The sequence below is a fragment of the Syngnathus floridae genome, chromosome 10 (assembly GCF_059516105.1).
Source record: "Syngnathus floridae isolate MCC-2025c chromosome 10, RoL_Sflo_1.0, whole genome shotgun sequence".
NCBI classification, from domain to species: domain Eukaryota; kingdom Metazoa; phylum Chordata; class Actinopteri; order Syngnathiformes; family Syngnathidae; genus Syngnathus; species Syngnathus floridae.
In genome coordinates, this window is record NC_142422.1 from 5,635,021 (window position 1) to 5,654,458 (window position 19,438).

The following is a 19,438-nucleotide window of genomic DNA, read 5'->3' on the forward strand; positions in this document are numbered from 1 at the left end:
GCTTCATGCTGTCTGTGCTGGCAAGTTTGATGTCACAAATCTCGCAGCAACTGACTAAAAACCAAAACAAGGTATGGAATTACTTCTGAGAAAAAGTCTCATCCTATTTCAACGGTCCATTTCAGTGTTCTACTTATTTTCATTTCTCTCTAATGAGCTGCAAGCCCAAAATAGTCGCTGCGTATCGTTCCACAAAGACTTTTATCGTCAATTCCTTTTTTTTTTTTTTTGGTTGTGTTCAAAGTGAGCATTTGTGAATTGCTCTGTTGCCTTTGGGTCTCAGCAGATTGTTGGTTGTTTTTCAAACAAATCTCTTTTGAAAGGAACCAATCATCCTACTCTACCCACATCCGCCTCCCTGTTGCCTCCATGACAAAAAAACGGTAATCACCCCGATGGTTCTCTCTGCTTGTTTCTGGGGACGATTACGTTTCACGAAAAGAGAACCGCGAGACAAATGACCACGCAGAACTACTGGAGCAGCGGTGCGTTATGTGCAAAACGATCTCTGAATGCATCTGGGTGGGGACTTGCCTTTACCTGTCCAAGGTGACCTAGAACAACTGTGCACTTCCCAATCAATCGAGATAGGTTGGCGCTGTTTGGAACACAAGGGAGAAGCAATCTCACACCATCTCAAGAACGGCAAGAAGCTTCCTGACGGGTCCCAGCATGCCCCTGACTTTCGTTTTCTGTGATGTTATTCCCTGGGTGTATTTCACATTGACAGATTCGTGTGTTCTTCACTTATCTGTTCACATGGAGGAGAGAAGCATGATATGTAGGAGGGTCAGCTGTGTGGTTAGAAGAACATCTTAAAGCATCAGCCTTATCGATCACTCTGATCTTGATTGTGTTTTGTTGCGGTAGCCACTAGAAGAAGAGACTGGATGTGTTTTCTCAGTTATCCTTATGTTGCAGACTGTTTGACATTCTATCAGTACCCAAGGATTTTCTTCTCGAATGACTTCTTAATTTAACACCAAGGAGTTCCATCTTTAGAGTTCACTGATTACTCTAGGACAGACTTTTCATCCCCATGTATATTGCGCAACCTAAATTTCTTTTAACTTGATGTGTGTTGTGTAGCCAGCCGACAGATTGAATCTTCCTGCAAAAAGAGTCGAAAGTTTGGATTCTGGTTTGTAATCGAACCTTACCTTACTACAAACAAACGCTCGATCAGGTGGAGTGCAAGGCATGGGTCGCCGATGACATCATCAGAGGAGACTTTGCAGTTTATCTGTACAAACACACATTCTCATACATGGACACCAGTGAGTCAATTTCTGCTAAACATGATGAGGGGAAGCCAGGTGTGTTCTTTCCCACAACGGCGCAAACATCCTCTTTTGTCTGCACAAGTCTTGGAAAATACTATGCCAAAAGAAAGAAAACACACATGCTCACAGTTAGATTGCACTTTGACCCCAGACTTGCGCCGGGCATAAAAACAATAAATTTTCTATAACTTTTGTCTTCATTAGGATTACATGTTGCAAGTTTGAACCTATCCCAGCTGCCTTTAAAAACGAAGCAGGGTACACCACAAACTGGTCATTAGGCTTTTGCAGGGCACAGAACCTTTGTCTATGAAGCAGACGTGCTTGCCACTAGTCCACCGTGCTGCACGTTCTTCTTTTCATATTCTCAAGTGTCATATTTTTTTTTAGTTTAGTCCATTTATGTATGATTTACAAACGTATTGATTCACATGACTTTCTACTGCCATTCATTTCAAGACTGTTGTCTTGAATCAGACGTTAAACGGTGACAGTGAAGTATTAGGACCGTCTTCCTCTACTGAACATACTGTGTTGTTCCTCATCAGTGGACTCCACTGTTCTCACACCTCCAGGGAGAGCCCCATTTGGTTGCCGTGGTGATGAGTCCTGGCAGTGATTGGTGATATGACAGGCCCACAGGAGACAAATCGGGGTTTCTCCATACTGTGATGTGAGCGCGGAGCTGAACTTTGCAGTTATGAAAACGCACAGACCTAATTCTTTGTTTCTAATTAAGTCAGAGTCTGCGTTTTAGACTAATGGTGTCTGATCCAGCACAGAGCGGCTACCGGCCAGCCACATGCCACAAATGCTTCCTCATCTCAGCTTCCTGTGGAAAGAGCCGCACTTTGAGTAAATGAATCTTTTATGCATTCTCCTTTGGCACAAGAGACTTTATCTTTGTCCCATTTGTATTTTTGTCACCAAACCAATTTACATTTTTATAGCATAATTAATGAACAAGAAAACCATTTACATTTTTGTTCCGTTCACACAATGGCATATCTGAGACGGAGTGACCTGTGTTTAGAAAGAGTGAAACGTTTGACTGTGCCGAACTGGAACTAAATAAGCGCCAAATTGTCTGCGAATAAAAAGGTTTGCCGTCATAATTAAAACAGAAGAAGAGGGCGAGCGCTTTCAGATGCAAATTGAGGCCAAAGGGTTTTTCATTTCAGCTGACCATCACATCAAATCTACAAAGCCAGGCCCTCAACAGCAAATGATGCGATTTACAGAGGCAAAGAGTTCTTTCAAGTGATGTTTGTTGACTTCATTAACTGCTAAGAGAATAGTGAGAAGAGAATAATCAATCTCTTTGTTATTCCCGTTCGGCAATCCAGTTCTGCCAATAACTCATTGTCTTTTCTGAGACATTACATAATTATGATTATAATGCAGCCATTATTATTTATTACTCCTCCCCCTTCCCTTTTCACAGAGGACAAGAGGTGAGGTAAGATGAAAGGACAATTAGTTCATTGTTCCTGTTTTGAAAAGCATTGTAAAATCCCAGAATAAACACAGAAGCTATACTTGGTTGTAAAAAAAAAATTAAAAAATTAAAAAACAAACAAAAAAACATCGCTTTTCATGCTTTTTAAACCAACAGCCAGGTATTGTCAACTCAACCTTGATACTATCAAACTTTTATCAATTGCTAATAGAAAGGCCATATTACCTAATGATAACAAATACTCTGAGCCAACTTGTTTGTCTTTTTAAAAAAAATAGACATTGAATGCAATATTTTTTTAGGCACATGACAAAGTGTAGTATTCACTATCAGTTTCTCCAAATCGGTTGCAGTCATTGTTCACCCTCCGTCTTTTTTTCCCTCAAATTAATGACAAAATAAGAGGCACAACATGTCTAATTTCAAATAACACCGATAGTTATTTAAGTACAGTAACGAAGTATTTTACTTCGTTTCTTTTCACCACTGTTAGAGAACGGATCCGGATTATGAAAGAAACATACAGTGCATGCATCCCTGGCTCTCCTTTTTTCCCCGTTTTTCCTTTGGTGAATGACAACGAGGGGGGTAAATGGATTGAGGGGAGCCACGCAGGACACAGTTGGATGAGGAGGAAGAGAGGAGGGGGTGCGCGCGTGTGACAGCCATTGGACATTTCCATTCCCACCAGTCGGGAAGAGGATAGAATCTCTCCATCTGGATCGGCGCAGTTAAAAATCACCAGCGGATCGTCCCACGCACCATGCGAGCAGGTGAGACGCGCCCCGGGCCATGCTGAACAAGTGTCGGACCCTGCTGCTGGCGCTGACCGCGGTGGCCGGACTTGTCCAGCGATGCCAGAGCTGGAGCGACGAGGACATGCTGCTGCCGCCCGTCAACTCCTCCAACAGGTTCCTGGCCGACTTGGGGGTGGACGCGCGCTTGTCCAAGAGGTCCGCGGAAGGGAGCGAAGCGTCCCCGGACGCGTCGTCGTCCCTGCAGACGCCGTCCCAATGCAACGTGAGCGTCCAGAGACTGCTGCCCTCCTCGTTGGTGGCCCGCTGGGACAGCAGCTTCGGCTTCCAGTGCGACGTGGTCATCTACTCCACCAACAACCACGGACGGGCTTTTTTCTCCGCCTCGTTCAACCGGGCCATCTCGCCCGTCATCATCGAGCATCTGGGGACCACCGGGGGTCAGCAGGAGTTGAGGCTTTGCGTGGGTTGCGGGCTGTCCCGCTACAGGAGGCTCGTCCCCGGCAGGGCGAGGGGCCAGCAGAGCGGGGATCAGGTCACCTTTTGCTGCGTGGATTTCAGCCTCGACGAGCTGAAGGGTGACAAAAGTTGGAGGCTGAACAGAAAGCCCATCGAGTCCACACTTGTGGCTTGTTTCATGACTCTGGTCATTATTGTGTGGAGTGTTGCTGCTCTCATATGGCCGGTTCCTATTATTGCAGGCTTCCTACCTAATGGGATGGAGCAGAGAAGACCAAGATGACTGATCTGATCTGACGAGCCCGTGCTGCCTATACCTAAAATTAATTGTAGCCATTATACTCCTTGCCACAATGAATGAATGACTGTTAATTGAAATGTAGGTCATTTGGAATTCCAACAAACCTCTTCAGAGGAACAAGGTATGAATGTTCTCTATGTATGCGTGAGTTCTAGTGGGACCAATATGTTTTTGTATACTTGTAGGCCTATATAGCCAAATATGTCAGCGTATATTGTGCACAATTTTCTCTCGAACCCGTCTTTGTAGTTTTAAACCTTTCTAGAATGTTTGCCTTATACCTCGTGTAGAACTTTTGCACTGCACATGTACTGAAAACATATAATCGTTGTATAAAATGTACGCCTTTTCTGACTAAGGAGTTGTTTAAGTGGTTTTCACTTTTCAGTGTTTTTAATGATAGATTTATAATATCAAGATCAATATACAGTATGTGTTTTATTTGTATCTGTTACAGTATAAACAATATACATTACAATAAAATATTAGACATTTTATCTATGCTGTTTATTCTGTGATTTAAAAATACGGTTTCTTATTGCACTAGAACACATCTTGAGAAGCCAATGCCACAAGATAAACTGGAAATGTGGGAATTTTAAAAATGACAAAATTGTGATTGATGACTGAATCTGCCTGCCCCGCCTCTAATGAGGAGAAAAAGGTCCGTTTGTACAACTTTTGCAATATGAGAGGCAGTATAGCCCATAGGGATGGTTATTGATTAGAAATGACTGATCCCTGTTCCATTATCAATATTCCTTATCGATTTAAATACATTTTCTCATCGATTCTCATTGGTTGAGGAAAAGAAATATACATAATAATACAAATGATATATATCAATGATAATCTCTACATAAGTCTGATATCAGGCCTTTATTGACTGACATTTGCTAATATGCATGGCATATATCGCTTGAGGGTTTCTGTGGCGAACATAATTGAATTCCAGAGGAAAGAAAAAAACATTTGAAATGCCTCCAAAGGCAGAAACGTGACAAACAACCCATTCATATGCATTGTGCCAAACCCACCGACTCCCTGCTGTGCACTTTAAAGGGAATACTATCACCCAGACTTATCTGCAGAAAAGGCTCCACTACTCCTGAGGGTTTGTTTTTTTAAAATACCCATTCAAGGCCACATTCAAGATGAGTTGTTGCCTTTTGTTGCGAATAAGCTTCTGGTTTTCAAAAATCCTCTAATCATGAAAAACAGGTCAGACTATTTTTTTCCATTCATCATAGGTAGTAAAGCTTTGTTACTTAATTAAGGCGTTGCTTTAATTTGTATGTGAAGTTATAAAAAAATACCCAAGTACATTTCAGTGTGTGTGTGCGTGTGTGTTTGTGTTTTATTTATTTATTTCTACTTTAACTCATGTGTTGTTTTGTTTCACACACGTATCTTCAACTTGACATACGTATATAGTGTGCGTAAACTACTTACCTCAGGCAAGAAGTTGCCTCCCTTACTTGCAGTTTACCTACCACACCTTTCGCACACGTACACACAGAGCCAGGAAGTGGAGTTTGGAGTGCAGATACATCAACGAACTGCTCAGTTGACGAACACTTCCCCCTCACTACGATGACACAATGAGTAGTCCGGCATGCTCAAAGGTTCAGCGATTCCACTAGGGAACAAAGTCGCAGTACCTGTGAATGGTTCGGCAGCATGCCACTTTTGAGAATCCACGTCTGGTTTTTCCTTTTTGTTTTCGTTGCTTCAGGTAAGTTAAGATATTTTATTATACTAATAAACGATAAAAAAAAAAAAAGCTCTGGGAAAGTAGTGTTGGTTGGTAACTAAGGGATTACGCAGATTAAATACGTATTTGGTTATTGGATAACAGTGTGCGTAAAGTAGTGCTGTGGTGTTGTTGGTTTTTTAGGGAGTGTACCGGTTGCTTTTTTGTTGCGTAGTTGTTGTTTTTTTAAACATCTCTGTGCAGGTTTCGGGGCTGGTAGAATATTTGATATACTTTATCAACGTGGATGTTTATTTTGAATGATGGCTAAGCAGTATATGGAAATTTGGAAAAGCTACATATTGGTAATAAAACTCTTTTTTTATAAACTTTGAAAATCGAAACATGGGGAAAATGATCAATGATTATCATCTGATCGTATGTGACATATGTTATTCAATTAAAAAATGCAAAGTTTGCAGGCTGAGAAATATCTAATCAAATTTAAATTGGACTTCAGTTATAGTTAACATTCTGTATGGTGAATGAGTGGTTTGCCTAAAAAATTCTGAGGTTCTGGGTTCGAATCTTGTTTCAGACTTCAAGGGTGGAGTTAAAATAATCTTGTTGATTTTATTTGGATTTTTGCCAAGAGCTCCATCTTATTCCCACATTTCCAAAACATTCGTTTTACTTTCAGTGAAGACCCTAAATTACCCACAGGTTTGAATGTGAGTGTGAATGACCAATCTATGTTACCAAGCAGTCGATAGAAACTAGTTGGATGGGTTTATAGAATACATTTTCACTCGACAGCTACTTGATCATAGCAGTTCAGTTACTGATTTCATAAGTGATGAATATTTAAGCCATGGCAGCAGTATTTTCAATCTCAACCTCATCATGAATGAAAAGCTTCCCATTGCAAATGAAACGTTTCAGAAATCTTTGGAGAATAGAAAGTGAAAGCATACATTCTTGTGCAATGGGCTTCAGTTCCAGGGATCCAGTCGTTTATGGTCATCCCTGATGGAGGTACCACTGTCAACATCAGCAGGCTGGCCAAAGGCTCATCATGCAAAGTGTGCACCGAGGGAAGGCAAAATTGTGAAGAGGCACTATTGGTGAAAGGCGGCAACCCTGTTTCAGTGGAATTCTCTTGCCCCCAACCTGAAGATGAATTCAAAGTGGAGATCATACAAAATATAGGTAACATCTCCAATCACGCAGTGTTGTCTGAATATTTTCAAATATGGCCTTTGAGCACGGTTTTGCCGATCAATAAGCTATATTGATGCTGATTACTGTAGTAAATATTTCTACTTAGAATGTACCATCGAGGAATGCGGTTGGTGGTCAGTTCCAGTCAGCACATCGTGGTTGGATTTCCACCGTAGGTTCACCTGGAACCTGAAGGCCTCTGGACCAATGTCGGTCCAAGTGGACTTTCCACAGATGGGCATGAGACAAATTCTTCCATCTGAAAAGTGTCCAGATATGCACACCTACACCTTCAAGGCCTTTCAGAAGACAGGCAGTGTGGTCATTGGCAAATACTGCACAACGGGCCCTATCAGAAGTATTCAAATTCTAAACCAGGGTAGCTTCTCTTTGGATGTCCCACCAGGACTGGAGGTCCAAAGTGATGATTTTACCATGTCTGTTGGAGAGGACATCAAATGTAAGTTAGCTACTTGACACAATCTTCTCCATCTTGTCTTGTATCTAAATGGCATTGTGTTTTGTTCTTTTTTAGCTCTTGCCAAAGTTACATTATCTTTGTCACATGGAACATATTCCTCTGAGTTGCTTTCTCCAAACTTCCCCGAGAGTTTTCCCGACGATGACGTGATGGAGTGGTACTTTGAGCTCACAAATAAACAAAGAGCAGCGATAGAGTTCCTTAACCTGACCGAGCCACGTTGTCTGAAGAAGGAAACTGCGGCCGAGTACCACAACAAAGGCCGGCTGGCGCTGGTGACGGCTCTGACGGACACCCAACCTCTCCAGAGTCAGGGAGACTTTTCTCTCATTCTCAGGAACTGTGAGATGGACAGAAGACGAGCTGGTTCTCCTGGACTCTCCCTGAAACTCAAGGTGACAGCTTTAAGGACGAGCGCACCAGGTATAACATCGCATTGGATTGAAAATATTGTACATTTAACAAACGTTTAATATTTAGAAATCAGGCATTTTGTGTGCAGTAGTAGATGACTTAAATTATCAGGGTTTCTAAAATATAAGTCACATTTGGGTGTATTTTTAATATTTATCGAATAAGGTGGTAAGATTTTTAAATCAGGTTAGATTTTATTTGTTGTAGCTCACTGGCGTGGTTGTATTTTTCTTCTTTCTGTTGTTATTCAGATTAATGCATTATTTATGAGAAATTAATGTCAGAATGTTGGCGAAAATGGGAAAAAGCATTTTTATTACACAGCTCTTTTCCTAATCCATAGACAAATTAATTTGGGTCTTTGTTGGCCTACTTTTTTTTTATTTTATTTGGTCTTTAGTTCTTTAGCAGACCTTTGTAATGATTAATTCTGATAGATAAGGAAATGTGTGATGCGGTGAATCTTTGTGTTGACGTGTTTCCCCATTTGCAGGTAAATAATTACTTCACCTACACATTACTTTGCGAAGATCGACCACTAGCTTGTTTTATTTTATTTGCAATAAAAAGCACAATAAGGTAGTCATGGCATTAATTAGAGCTGCTCTACTTAGGTGTAAGAAAATCAGGTTCCTGCTAATGGTTAAGTTAAATGGAGAGGAATGACTTCAGATTGTATGCCAAGGATGTTTTGTTCTCGCAGTAGAGAATTTTCAGTCTTAACATTTTTACCAAAGTGGTTTGTTTAGTGTTGCTACACATGACAGTCTGGAAGATTGATAAAGATATGGCATGTTGCAGCAGGTAACATATATTTTTTTTATTTTCGTATCTTGTTGCAACAACAGTTCAAGCTGTGACGGCAAAATGTAAAACAGTATGGAATGTGAAGGCCTGCTGTGTAACTAAATCATTTTTTTTATTCATCTCACTGAAAAAAATGTTCACTGTGTGAGCCTTTTTTTTTTAATACATTTTAGGGGCAAGTTAGGTGTAGCGATGACGTGAAAAATGTGATTTACAGATGCCCTTAGGTTTGCAGGCTCGGGAAGCTCTGATGTTACCTCACTTCTTAGTCATGAATGACAGCAGCTCAGCGGGAAACTCCTCCACTGACGAGAGGGATCCTGATTTACCTCTGCTTTCAGAAAATAGGATAATATGGGAGGAAAAAGGCTTGTAACTCTTTTAACTGTTCCCTGCAGTGATTTGTAGCGTGGACCTGAAGAAAATCAATTACCTCTCTCTGCACTTGGAGAGACTGAACCTGGCCTCTGAATGTGAAATGAAGATGAACTCTGTCATCATGGAGAAGATTACAATCCCATCCGGAAAGGTTTCTCAACTGACTTTTCAGGACTGCCTTCCTCAAGACATCAGTATCACAGCCAGTGGAGTCATTGGTAAATTCACACTTAACTCACACCTACTTTACTCCGTGTGTGTGTGCTTGCCAAATTAGTTATTACAGTTATTGTTTACCTTCCTATAAAAGCCTTTATTAATGTTCTCTGAACAGGTTGCAGTCAATTTAAAGACTGCCCAAAGTTTCCAGTGCCTCTTGCGGTGCCCTTCTTACCCAGCTGCCTCCCATCCCCCTTGAATGCGGTGACCTGGGCCCTCCGTCCTCCCCCCCACGGCACTGTGGAACTGACCTCTTTAATGGGACCCCTGAAGCAGTCCCTGCCGGGTCAGCTGTGCGACGACAGTCTCATTAGCTTGACCGAGGATGACGGCAAGACTGTAGGCCACTTCTGTCCTCAGGGGGCCATTCAGAAGGTCCAAATCCACACCAACGTAACGGTCACCCTCACAAAAATGGGCAACCAAACACTGAGATCGTCTGTGAAGCCTTTGTTGACTGCTAGTTTGAAAGAGGAGATAACAGGTAACTGTTTGAATCCTACTTAAAAGTAGTGAAAGTAAAAGTAGTACATTAATAATTAAATACCACCTACCGTATTTTCCGCACTATAAGGCGCACCGGATTATAAGGCGCACCTTCAATGAATGGCCCATTTTAAAACTTTGTCCATATATAAGGCGCACCGGATTATAAGGCGCACCTTCAATGAATGATCCATTTTAAAACTTTGTCCATAGATATATACATTTGGCCCGCGGGCCGGACTTTGGACACGCCTGCTGTAGTGGCTCAATATTGGTCCATAAAAGGCGCACCTGATTATAAGGCGCACTGTCGGCTTTTGAGAAAATTGGAGGTTTTTAGGTGCGCCTTATAGTGCGGAAATTACGGTATATATTAAAATGCTTTAAGCACCAAAAGTGATCCTCTTCATTTGATATTGGGAAATATGTATTGAAAATCTCTTCTGTCCAATCCAGAAAGGTACATATTCAGATTATCCCCAAAAAGAGACACGAGTCTCCTTTTGGCGACGCCCGGTTGGCCGGCGGGGATGGAGTCCTACGCCACCGTCTCCTGGATCGTCTCGCTACCCCCTAAAATGGAAGCGCACCTGAAATTCGTCAACCTCAGCCAGCCCAAGTGTGCCAACCGCCACACCAACATTCGGGTGCAGACGTTCGACAGTCTGGAGGAGGAGTACAGCCGAAGGGAGGACGAGGAGGCCGAGGACGTCACCGTCACCGAGAGCTTCTACCTCAACATGTCTAACTGCATGACAGAGCGAGGAGACTTCATGGTCATCACAGAGCTAACCATCCAGAAAAGTACATTTTACACTTCGATTAAATTTGTACAGTCAAGTGCAACTTTGGCTAATATTTTCTCTCACTCAGACCAACTATTGATCATCATCTTGAGTGTGGTCATTGCTCTGGTCCTCCTGTTCATCGCTGTGCTGGTGGCGGTCTGTATCGTAATTAAGTAAGTGGTTTGCATATGCTGTCTGACCATTCTTCTTGTTTTGTGTTGGGACGTTATTTTTTATTTATAACGAAAGTACGGTGCTGCCAATGTGGAGTACATAATTTTGACTGGCAAAAACATTTTACTGTAGTTATACGTACGTTTGAACATACTTGCAAATAAAAAACATTTTTTTTTTAGCATTTGGCCTACATTATACCAATACGTTCAAAAGTTGTGTTAAAATCATTTACTCTGATTTTTTTTATTTATTACTATGACTGCAGTGTATGATTTTCATTCATCACTTTTAATGCAAAAATCCAATATTTTTATCAATTAGCCTGAAAATATATGTTCAAATATGTAGCCTGCAAATGTGTTCCAACCTACTTGAAATTACTTTTGAATGTATTTGCCCATCAAAAGTTTACTCCACCTTGGCAGTTCTAAAATGAGAAGATTATACAATTAGATTAATTAATAACAATAAGATATTTGCCATAATTGTAATTTAAAAATGTTCATAAAAATGAGCAGCCTTTTTATAAATCTTCAGAAATCAAAAAAGGCACATCTTTCTGGTTTTAAATTAAAAGAAGAGTTAATACGTCACAGACATTATAACTCACCTAACTTTTAAAATGGAACACTTTTGAGCTCCTGTACATTACTAATTGTCTCTTACCAAATAGGAAGAAGAAAAAGAAGATCAATCATCAGGTGTCCATCTACAATCCCAACGGCACCATCTTCCTGCCGGGAAACAACGGCTTACCTAAAAGCCGTGAAGACAACGAGTCCCATGTGTACGCCTCCATTGAGGACACGCTTGTCTACACTCACCTGCTGAGAAAAGGTGCAGAGATGGGAATCTACACAGAGTCAAACATGGACGACCCCTACACGGAGACAACAGACTCTCCACTATCTAAAAACGAAAACATTGAGACGGGGGTTTACCAAGAGTATCCACAGCAGGGACCCCCACTTCCCAACAGGCCCCCCAGCCACGGCCACACCCTGGTGGACAATGTGATTTACGAGGCACAGCCCACCTTGGCTACGATGGAGGCACGGCTGGATCCGGAGGGAGGCAACTGATAGGATGCAGGATTTCCACTTGACTTTGGAGATCTTCATTCCTGGATTGCTTGAGACCTTGTTCTTCCCGCATGAGTTTTTGCACCAAATTCACAAACTAGACGTGCTCAGACTTGACTGCTGCTGCCTGCTTTTACCTTGAGTGGCAGTGCTTCTCTTGTGAAATCAGAACTGAATCACCGCTTACTTAACAGAAATGGAACACAATCCTTTAAAACTCACAAGCTGATTTTGGGTGAAAGACAGATAACATACTTTTAAAGACTCAAGACATGCGGCCATAACAATTTACAGTCAACTTTTGTGTGAGTTTCTTCTCTTTTAGAATTAAAGACATTTATACAGACTTTAACTTGGCTTTGACTAATACGTGCACTGTGTACCCCCAACACGATTTTTATATCCCAAAGTAATGCCTGAAAGTCACTTTACTATAATCCCAAATGTCTGACAATGTTTGAAGATGTCTGAAGAAATTAATTTCATAATCTGACGTAGGCCTCCTCTGGGTGAATGAATAATTGTGAGGTCATTTTATTTGGATGGTGGAAAAGTTTACGCAATCCCTTTGTACCTCTTCATCTGGTTTTGTGACTCAGAATTTAGACTCGGTGATGTGTAACAGAAAATATAGCCCCCAGCAGATGTTTGATAGTTTGTGATCGTTTTGGCTCTTAACTAAGACAAACACACACACACACACACACACACATATTCACTCTGCAACCAGCTCACAGTTTACAAGTACTGTATTCACCGCTTCTCATTTGTTTTTGTGGTTTGTGTTTTCCAAACAAATCTCTTCCTCCTCGAATGTTTAACTTTTCGGAGCTCACAGGCCAAAGCAGTGTTGAGTTCAATTCCTCAAGAAATACTTGTTGGTCTTATCTTTTCCATGACTGCTCTGGAGACAAAAATATTTCGTTTGATGCTGAATTTTTTGTCCCGAGCAGTGCACAGAAATGACATGGAGAAGCATTTTCAGAGAGAAAATACATGTTTATTTGGTTTATTAGCTGGATAGAAATCCAATGTTGTTTACCACGGAATCTGCCAGTAAATTATTTCTTTTGTTTTCTGCTTTGACAATAAATGCAGTGAAAATTCTACACAGTAAAATGAAAACGATTTTGTGACTATTGTTGTAAATGAGGAAGTGGTTAGTGCATTATTTTGAAACATTATATGATGATGGTTATACTCAAATGGCATTTTAAAGGCAATTCTGCTCACACAATGTTAAACTCACACACGGAAGCCTTCTCACCTCGGCAACTCTCATCAAACCATTTCCCGTTGGCCGTAGTGGACAACACGCCGCAGTTCTGGCTGCGCCCGCCGTCCGGCTGCATGGTGATCTCCGTCTCCCAGTTCTTGAAGCGCAAGCTGGACCCCCATTGGTCCAACCACTGGCCTTCGGTCACCATGTCGTTGATGCCCAGCCAGATGGACTCCTCCGGGCTGATGCTCTGCCGCGCGTAGGCGTAAAGCTGGTCATTTTCATGGCCTGTCAGGGGTGTACTCAGGGTGCCCCCTTTGGCGACGCAGTCGTCATTGGCTGCGTGGAAGTTCTTCTTGACCGGATTGGCAAGTAAACACTTGCCTGGGACCTTTGTTCCACGAAGACACACTGACATGGAAGGATGGAGAAATAGATTACCCATGATGGAGTATACTTTGGGTAAAGAGCTGTTACTTTCAATTGACAATCATTAGATGCTTTGGATCATGACCTATTTCTTTGCATCTATCAATATATGATGGTTAGTCAGTATTTATGAGACAAACTTACTTGACTGTAGAGATTGCTTCTCTTTCAACAAGTTCAGGTCCTTAACAATGTCTTCAATTTGTTTCTTGAGTTCCTCGATTGCAGCATTGGTCACGTCTGGATTGAAAGAAATGTTGATGAAAAGTTAGCATCACATTGTGAGGTGTAATATATGATTGCTGACCTTACCTTTCTTTGTGCTTCTCTTTTCTGTTGTCTGTGAGAGTGTGCATTGGATCAGCAACAGAAGGCAAAACACCAAGCGGAGACTTTGAGTTCGTTCCATGATGAAATGCTTCAAAGACGCTGTAATGATGTCAGGCTGCAGCTTTGAGTTGGAGCCGCACCGCTGAATGGCGCAGCGTTTGGGCGACAACCTCTTATCTTGGACTTCACAAATGTTTTGCAGATGTCTTACAGGCGTTTGTGTTATTTTGGAAAGCATGAGAGGAGGAGGGCGACTGGATTGCGCTAAAACTTTGGCAAGATTATTCGGTTTCGCAACGTCTTAATTCAGAAAGCTGTTAAATGTTGACTCTTCTTTCAATAAGCTACAACAGTAGCAAAAAGTAATTCTGATTGGGCCTGAAGAGTAATTATATGTAATTTAATTTTGAAGTGTTTGGAAAACTGATCTGCATTTTGGCTTATTCGAGTATTCAATGATCTCATTCTTGTTCAATTTTCTCATATTGGTTGAATTTGTGTCACTACCAAACATTTTTCAACCATCTTCCACTCAAAATCACAGAAACCAAATAACAACATAAATAAATATATTTAAAACAGAACATTTGTCAAATAAATGAGCAATTAAGCATTTAACACAGTCCAGTAATCAGACATTCAGTAAAAACACCGTATGCCCTTTACAATGTACAAAATTTCAAAAGGCAACAAGTATAGAAATCATCACTAGAAGTCCTGCAGAGTTTACTGCTCTTGGTCACAGCATGCACAGTGACACTTGTTTCTGACAGTGCTTGGGTCAGACAATACTAATTATCACTCAAATGCATAGTTCAGTCAGTTAATTAGCTCCTTGTAGCCAGTGCAAAATGTTTTAGGCAAAACAATCTTCGCAGTTGGTGGAATACTGATAACTGATGTTTGTATATGAAGCTTTGCAAACTGATCTCTTGCTGCTGGTGGATGAACTTGTTTTGCTCTGTTAACATCTTATCTGTGTGTTTATGTCTTTGCAGTATCAGTGCTGTTTAATAATAAGCAGCAGCTGTATTGAGAATACAAACTTGACCTCTGAGTAAATTAGCCTGGAAGCCTCGTTGTGCTTTGTGCACATTTGATCACAGCTCGGTAAGCACTTTGGATTAATGCAAAGCCCTTTGCTTCGCACAAGCAGTGCAGCTTCTCGGGCATATTCCTTTGACGCACAATAAATATAAAAAAAGAAATTAAAAATGCAAACTAATCAAAGTCACAAGAAATTGAATTACACGACCAAAACGCAAGGACGCATTTTGAAAAAAATGGAAATGAAGCATTCAGTGAATAAATATGCTGTTTGTGAAAAACTATCGGTTTCATCATCAGAAGCCTCTCCCCAGTGTTTGGCTTCATCCCTCCAGGCTACGTCGGGCAAAGCACTGGAACAACACAGATAAATATTAGCAGTGAGATGTGTGGCGGTCAATGATTTAAAAAAAAAAAAAAAAAAGTGGAGGGGAAAATTTGAATACATTAATACATCAATTACAATACACATTCACCAACCACAATATTAAGAACGCACGCACAATCTGTGAGATTCAATACAAGAGTGACAGCTAAATTTTGACAGTTAGAAAGTAACTCTTTTAATAATAAGTTTATCATTGTTTATGTATTTGTTTTTTCAGACCAAATATATTTGTGCAATGCAGTTTCACACCACACCAGTCGCAATAAAAATATAAATATTTTGATACTAATGAGCCAAAATTGGATGGTAACAAATCTTTAGAGCATGCATGTGTACTTGATGTTGTGGTAGTAAAATTACATTTAGTGTATGCCACAAATTGATGAAAAATAGACTATTGTTTTGTAGAAGTGGGTCAAGTCTAATCATTAAATATCAACAGTTGTGCAAAGTGTTATTAGTGGCGCTGCAATCTGCACATTATCAGGGATCAACCATGCGGCATAGTGACGCCAATTTGTGAAGCTAAGGATAAAAAAATTGGGGTTGAAATGCACCACAGTTGTAGTGGGGGGGGGGAAAAGGGGGGCATCTCGCCACAGTGAGCAACAACATCATAACAGTGCAGGTCACATGAAGATTGTTACAAACCTCCCAGGCTGGCACTCACATCACAGCTAGCGAATGGAAGGCAGCATTAGCACAAGAATTAAAGTACAAAGACAAACAAACAAAAAAAGTGGAGAGGGAATGTTTGACACTCAAAGTAAATGTTTTAACTGTGCTATATTTGAATTTGGAGCTTGACCCAAATTTGTGGGATTATAAAATAAAGTGTGTATACACTGCATGCACACATTCACACATGAACAGACACAGACAGACACACACACGCTCACACACACTGTGGTGGTGTCTATTTTGTAAATTCATGATAACAGTACAACATGAACAGTTTGAATATGAGTAGTCTCTAGCAATGTGCATTGCAAAATCAACTTGGTATGTCCTACCTTTGAGAATGTAGTTTGTTAAAAGGGCTGGAACCTTGTCGCTGTCGTCTCTCATCGCATGCAAAACTGAAACGGTGGAAATGGGAATGAGGGGTCCCTTATTTATGATGCGGAAGAATCAAACTTAAGGGAAGAAAGAAACTCACTACTGATCAGGATCTGGAGATCCTCGATAGAGGGAGGTTGTCCTTTGTTTTCGTACGGGATGACGGTAGTCAAATACTAGAAATAAAAATATATAATTTTCAATGAGTTTATAAAAGATTTATTTAATCAAATCAGGACTTGTACAGCATAGTTTTCAAGGTGATCTTTTTGCGCAGCTTCCAAGTCTACCCATTTTTTTTTTCTGTAGCACATCAGGTTTTTATTATGATAATTTTATAAAAATTAAATAAAATAAAAATATCCAACAATTCTAATGGGATAAGAAAAAGTAAAAACATTTTTTTAAATCAGTGTCGAAAATATGTTTATGGACGCACTGAACCAACTCTGATTAAAGTTTGCAGAATTATTGACGTTTCAATGTCCCAAGACTTTTGTCCATATATATTATATATATATATATAAAATCAGAACAAACTACTCAGTGACAGATCATTTTGTTAACCCTAAATATATATATATTTATTATATATACATTTGTCCATCCCTCTTCATCACGCAGTTCACATAGTAGTCATTCAGTCGTCAGTTAGTACACGGAAAAAAAAATTAAACAAACCTGTCTTTCACTGCATCCACTCCGGAATGTTTGTCGAAAGCTGTTTTGAATAATAGAGGAGAGGCCCTCCATAGTGAAACGCTGAGGATGAAGGAAAAAGTAAAGAAAAATATAAGAGAGGAAGAAAAACGGCAAATGCAGGAACACCAATGCTGTGTTGCTATACTAACAAAGCAAATCGGTAACAAATAATACACTCACTGTTCCAAGCGACATTCCCGTCGTCCCTTTAAGTTTCTTCTTCTTCTTCAGTGCTTCGCGATGCTCCTTTTGTCGGTTTTGCACATCGATGAGCGCTGAAATAAAAGAGTTCTTCACCTCCTTCTCAAAGTCCAGCTCATCTCTAAGAGCCAAATGCTGCACCAGCTCTTCTGAGAGCCTCGTGACGGCAACCTCCGTCTCCTCCAGACACTCTTTCAACTCTGCCACGTTGAGTCGACGCACTCCTGCGCGCACACACGCACTTGTAAATGGTGCAATCATCCAACAACATTTAATTGTAGCACTCACTTTCTTCATATCTTGGACTTCTTCTGGGGTACTGAACATCCAAAGAGGGCATGCACAGGTCAGACTGCGAAGGAATGTTCTCAGCTTCAAGGTCAGACGAGTCTCGCATCATTTCTTCAATCTCTTCAATCACCTGCACAGCAAGAATCACCTTTAAATTTCCTTCATAGCCGTCTTAAGATCTGCATTTAAAACACGTAGGTGCTACTCACCTGCTCGGCTGTGTAGAGAGGTTCCTCGCCGAGACACGGAACGATGATGGAGTCCATGTCCAGCTGTTCCTTCCGCTCCTCGACTTCAGACACATCCCCTGTGATGTTACTCGTCTAAGTAGACATGACAACAGGGGGGCAAGGGATTTAATCATCCGCAGCTCGAAGCACGGTTGAGATTTGTCAGATGAATGGACGAGAGATTTGGCGGGTAGTAAAAGTGGGACACGCTGGGAAGGAGGTGGGTGCGGGGAGGGATGGGATCACTGACCGCATTCTCCTCCGGGTTGAATGCGGGCATATAGAGGGAGCGTGCCTGGGAGTGTTTCCAATCCATCTCCAACACTTGACCATAGCTTTGGCTTAAAGAATCCCAGATCCTGTGGGTACATGAAAAGTAGCATCAGATGCTTCTGTCAACTCCAATGAAAGTTATTTTCTCAATGTCCACAACTGCATCAAAGACACAAAAAGTAACCCTATGCAATAATCAATAACAAAAAAAACTGAAAAAGGTTGGGTGGTGATTCCTTGTTTTGTGTTTTCGACGTGCAATGTGCTGCAAAACGCCGCATCGACTGTTTACGTAAACGATATATTTTTCTCAAAATAAAATAGCATGTTGTGCAAGACATTTGACATTATTGGAAGTGGTAGCACAACCAATGACGTCATTTAAAGCGTGCCATTGTGTCAAGAGCCATCCAGCAACAACACTACTCACTCGTCCCCCTGAAGCGTGTCCTCGGTGTTCACCGTCACCGTGTCGCCCGCTGTGGAGCTCCCACCCCCGAAACACAAAGACAACGTCTCGTCGAAATCGTCCACCAGGTCCTCTGTGGATGTAATAGCACAGGTTTCTCCTCGAGGGTCCGGATGTCCTCCATCATCTTCATCGCCGTGGACAGCATTCAGGAACAGCGTCTCCGCAGCGGGCACAGCGCCTTTCAGCGGCCGATCGCTAAACAAATTGGGCCGGCCGTCGTGCAGAAGAGCGGTCGGCACCGCCATAACCCGCAGGGACAGCCCACTGGCAAATAGATGGCGATGGATGTGCGAGGCTGACAGGCCGTGGCATCCCCCCCTCTTCTTAACCCTGCAGCAAAGCCGCCAGGCAGACTTCCTGGAGCGGCGGCTCAAGCTAGACGTAGTCGATTAGTAGCTGCTTCACACCGCCCATCATCAATATTTCATCATGTGTACTGCTCAGTGCCCTGCAGTCTGAATCACCCGTACATTGTTTATTTAAAATTTCCATGTGATGTATAGTAATAGCGCCCTCTATGGGGTTCAACAACAACAACAACAACAACAACTCAAACATCATTACGCCAAATTTGTTCACACAAAAATATTATCTTATTTTAAAAACATCAGGCATCCGTTTTAATTATCATCCTCAAATTTATTATAATAGGTGATTATTAAAAAAAGAGTTTCATTCAAAATAAATAAACATTTAAAAAAACATAGTTAAGATTAGTCCTATTTTAATGAGATATTCTGTGTATTGAATGAACGAGCTGCACGATGGTGGTGAGGAAATGGACAAATAAGGAT

General features: G+C 41.2%; 4 protein-coding genes and 1 long non-coding RNA gene across 7 annotated transcripts; 2 read left to right on the forward strand and 3 right to left on the reverse strand.

The window, feature by feature from the left end:
- The first annotated feature begins 3,315 nt into the window (after positions 1-3,315).
- Positions 3,316-4,754, forward strand: tmem158 (transmembrane protein 158). Its single transcript, XM_088388292.1, has one exon. It carries the CDS (start codon positions 3,535-3,537, stop codon positions 4,237-4,239), a length of 705 nt encoding a protein of 234 aa, XP_088244418.1. The 5' UTR covers positions 3,316-3,534; the 3' UTR covers positions 4,240-4,754.
- Positions 4,755-5,745: 991 nt separating this feature from the next.
- On the forward strand, positions 5,746-13,128 carry cdcp1a (CUB domain containing protein 1a). Of its 2 annotated transcripts, XM_088387281.1 has the most exons (9): positions 5,749-5,992; positions 6,947-7,159; positions 7,278-7,631; positions 7,707-8,075; positions 9,272-9,469; positions 9,586-9,954; positions 10,413-10,760; positions 10,830-10,917; positions 11,595-13,128. In XM_088387281.1, the coding sequence occupies exons 1-9, from the start codon at positions 5,938-5,940 to the stop codon at positions 12,001-12,003; spliced, it is 2,403 nt and encodes an 800-aa protein (XP_088243407.1). In that variant the 5' UTR covers positions 5,749-5,937; the 3' UTR covers positions 12,004-13,128. The 2 variants fall into 2 exon arrangements, with proteins under 2 accessions (XP_088243406.1, XP_088243407.1); XM_088387280.1 differs by having other exon boundaries at positions 5,746-5,992; positions 10,413-10,917.
- LOC148392110 (uncharacterized) lies at positions 6,940-9,124 on the reverse strand. The gene is made up of 2 exons (XR_015860880.1): positions 7,285-9,124; positions 6,940-7,120 (listed from the first exon to the last, which is right to left on the reverse strand). It is a non-coding gene; the product is annotated as an uncharacterized LOC148392110 (long non-coding RNA).
- Positions 12,029-14,387, reverse strand: clec3ba (C-type lectin domain family 3, member Ba). Its single transcript, XM_088387284.1, has 3 exons — positions 13,964-14,387; positions 13,796-13,891; positions 12,029-13,633 (listed from the first exon to the last, which is right to left on the reverse strand). Exons 1-3 carry the CDS (start codon positions 14,217-14,219, stop codon positions 13,233-13,235), a joined length of 753 nt encoding a protein of 250 aa, XP_088243410.1. The 5' UTR covers positions 14,220-14,387; the 3' UTR covers positions 12,029-13,232.
- Positions 14,388-14,533: 146 nt separating this feature from the next.
- On the reverse strand, positions 14,534-19,139 carry fez2a (fasciculation and elongation protein zeta 2a). Of its 2 annotated transcripts, XM_088387283.1 has the most exons (10): positions 18,603-19,139; positions 18,150-18,258; positions 17,879-17,992; positions 17,667-17,799; positions 17,358-17,602; positions 17,157-17,237; positions 16,576-16,651; positions 16,430-16,495; positions 16,068-16,093; positions 14,534-15,381 (listed from the first exon to the last, which is right to left on the reverse strand). In XM_088387283.1, exons 1-9 carry the CDS (start codon positions 18,887-18,889, stop codon positions 16,083-16,085), a joined length of 1,122 nt encoding a protein of 373 aa, XP_088243409.1. In that variant the 5' UTR covers positions 18,890-19,139; the 3' UTR covers positions 14,534-15,381; positions 16,068-16,082. The 2 variants fall into 2 exon arrangements, with proteins under 2 accessions (XP_088243409.1, XP_088243408.1); XM_088387282.1 differs by lacking the exon at positions 16,068-16,093 and having other exon boundaries at positions 18,603-19,137.
- Between the last annotated feature and the right edge of the window lie 299 nt (positions 19,140-19,438).

What these genes read in the sequence shown, in the direction of transcription:
- clec3ba (XM_088387284.1), bottom strand. Translation starts at nt 14,219, where the DNA reads ATGCTTTCCAAAATAACACAAACGCCTGTAAGACATCTGCAAAACATT. An exon ending in AAAGAGAAGCACAAAGAAAG is followed by an intron (nt 13,892 to 13,963) that starts GTAAGGTCAGCA and finishes CTTTCAATCCAG; the next exon opens with ACGTGACCAATGCTGCAATC. An exon ending in GAAGCAATCTCTACAGTCAA is followed by an intron (nt 13,634 to 13,795) that starts GTAAGTTTGTCT and finishes CTTCCATGTCAG; the next exon opens with TGTGTCTTCGTGGAACAAAG.
- tmem158 (XM_088388292.1), top strand. Translation starts at nt 3,535, where the DNA reads ATGCTGAACAAGTGTCGGACCCTGCTGCTGGCGCTGACCGCGGTGGCC.
- fez2a (XM_088387282.1), bottom strand. Translation starts at nt 18,889, where the DNA reads ATGGCGGTGCCGACCGCTCTTCTGCACGACGGCCGGCCCAATTTGTTT. An exon ending in CTCTCTACACAGCCGAGCAG is followed by an intron (nt 17,800 to 17,878) that starts GTGAGTAGCACC and finishes CTTGCTGTGCAG; the next exon opens with GTGATTGAAGAGATTGAAGA. An exon ending in AAGTCCAAGATATGAAGAAA is followed by an intron (nt 17,603 to 17,666) that starts GTGAGTGCTACA and finishes GTGTGCGCGCAG; the next exon opens with GAGTGCGTCGACTCAACGTG.
- cdcp1a (XM_088387280.1), top strand. Translation starts at nt 5,938, where the DNA reads ATGCCACTTTTGAGAATCCACGTCTGGTTTTTCCTTTTTGTTTTCGTT. An exon ending in TTTGAAAGAGGAGATAACAG is followed by an intron (nt 9,955 to 10,412) that starts GTAACTGTTTGA and finishes TGTCCAATCCAG; the next exon opens with AAAGGTACATATTCAGATTA. An exon ending in GCGGTCTGTATCGTAATTAA is followed by an intron (nt 10,918 to 11,594) that starts GTAAGTGGTTTG and finishes CTTACCAAATAG; the next exon opens with GAAGAAGAAAAAGAAGATCA.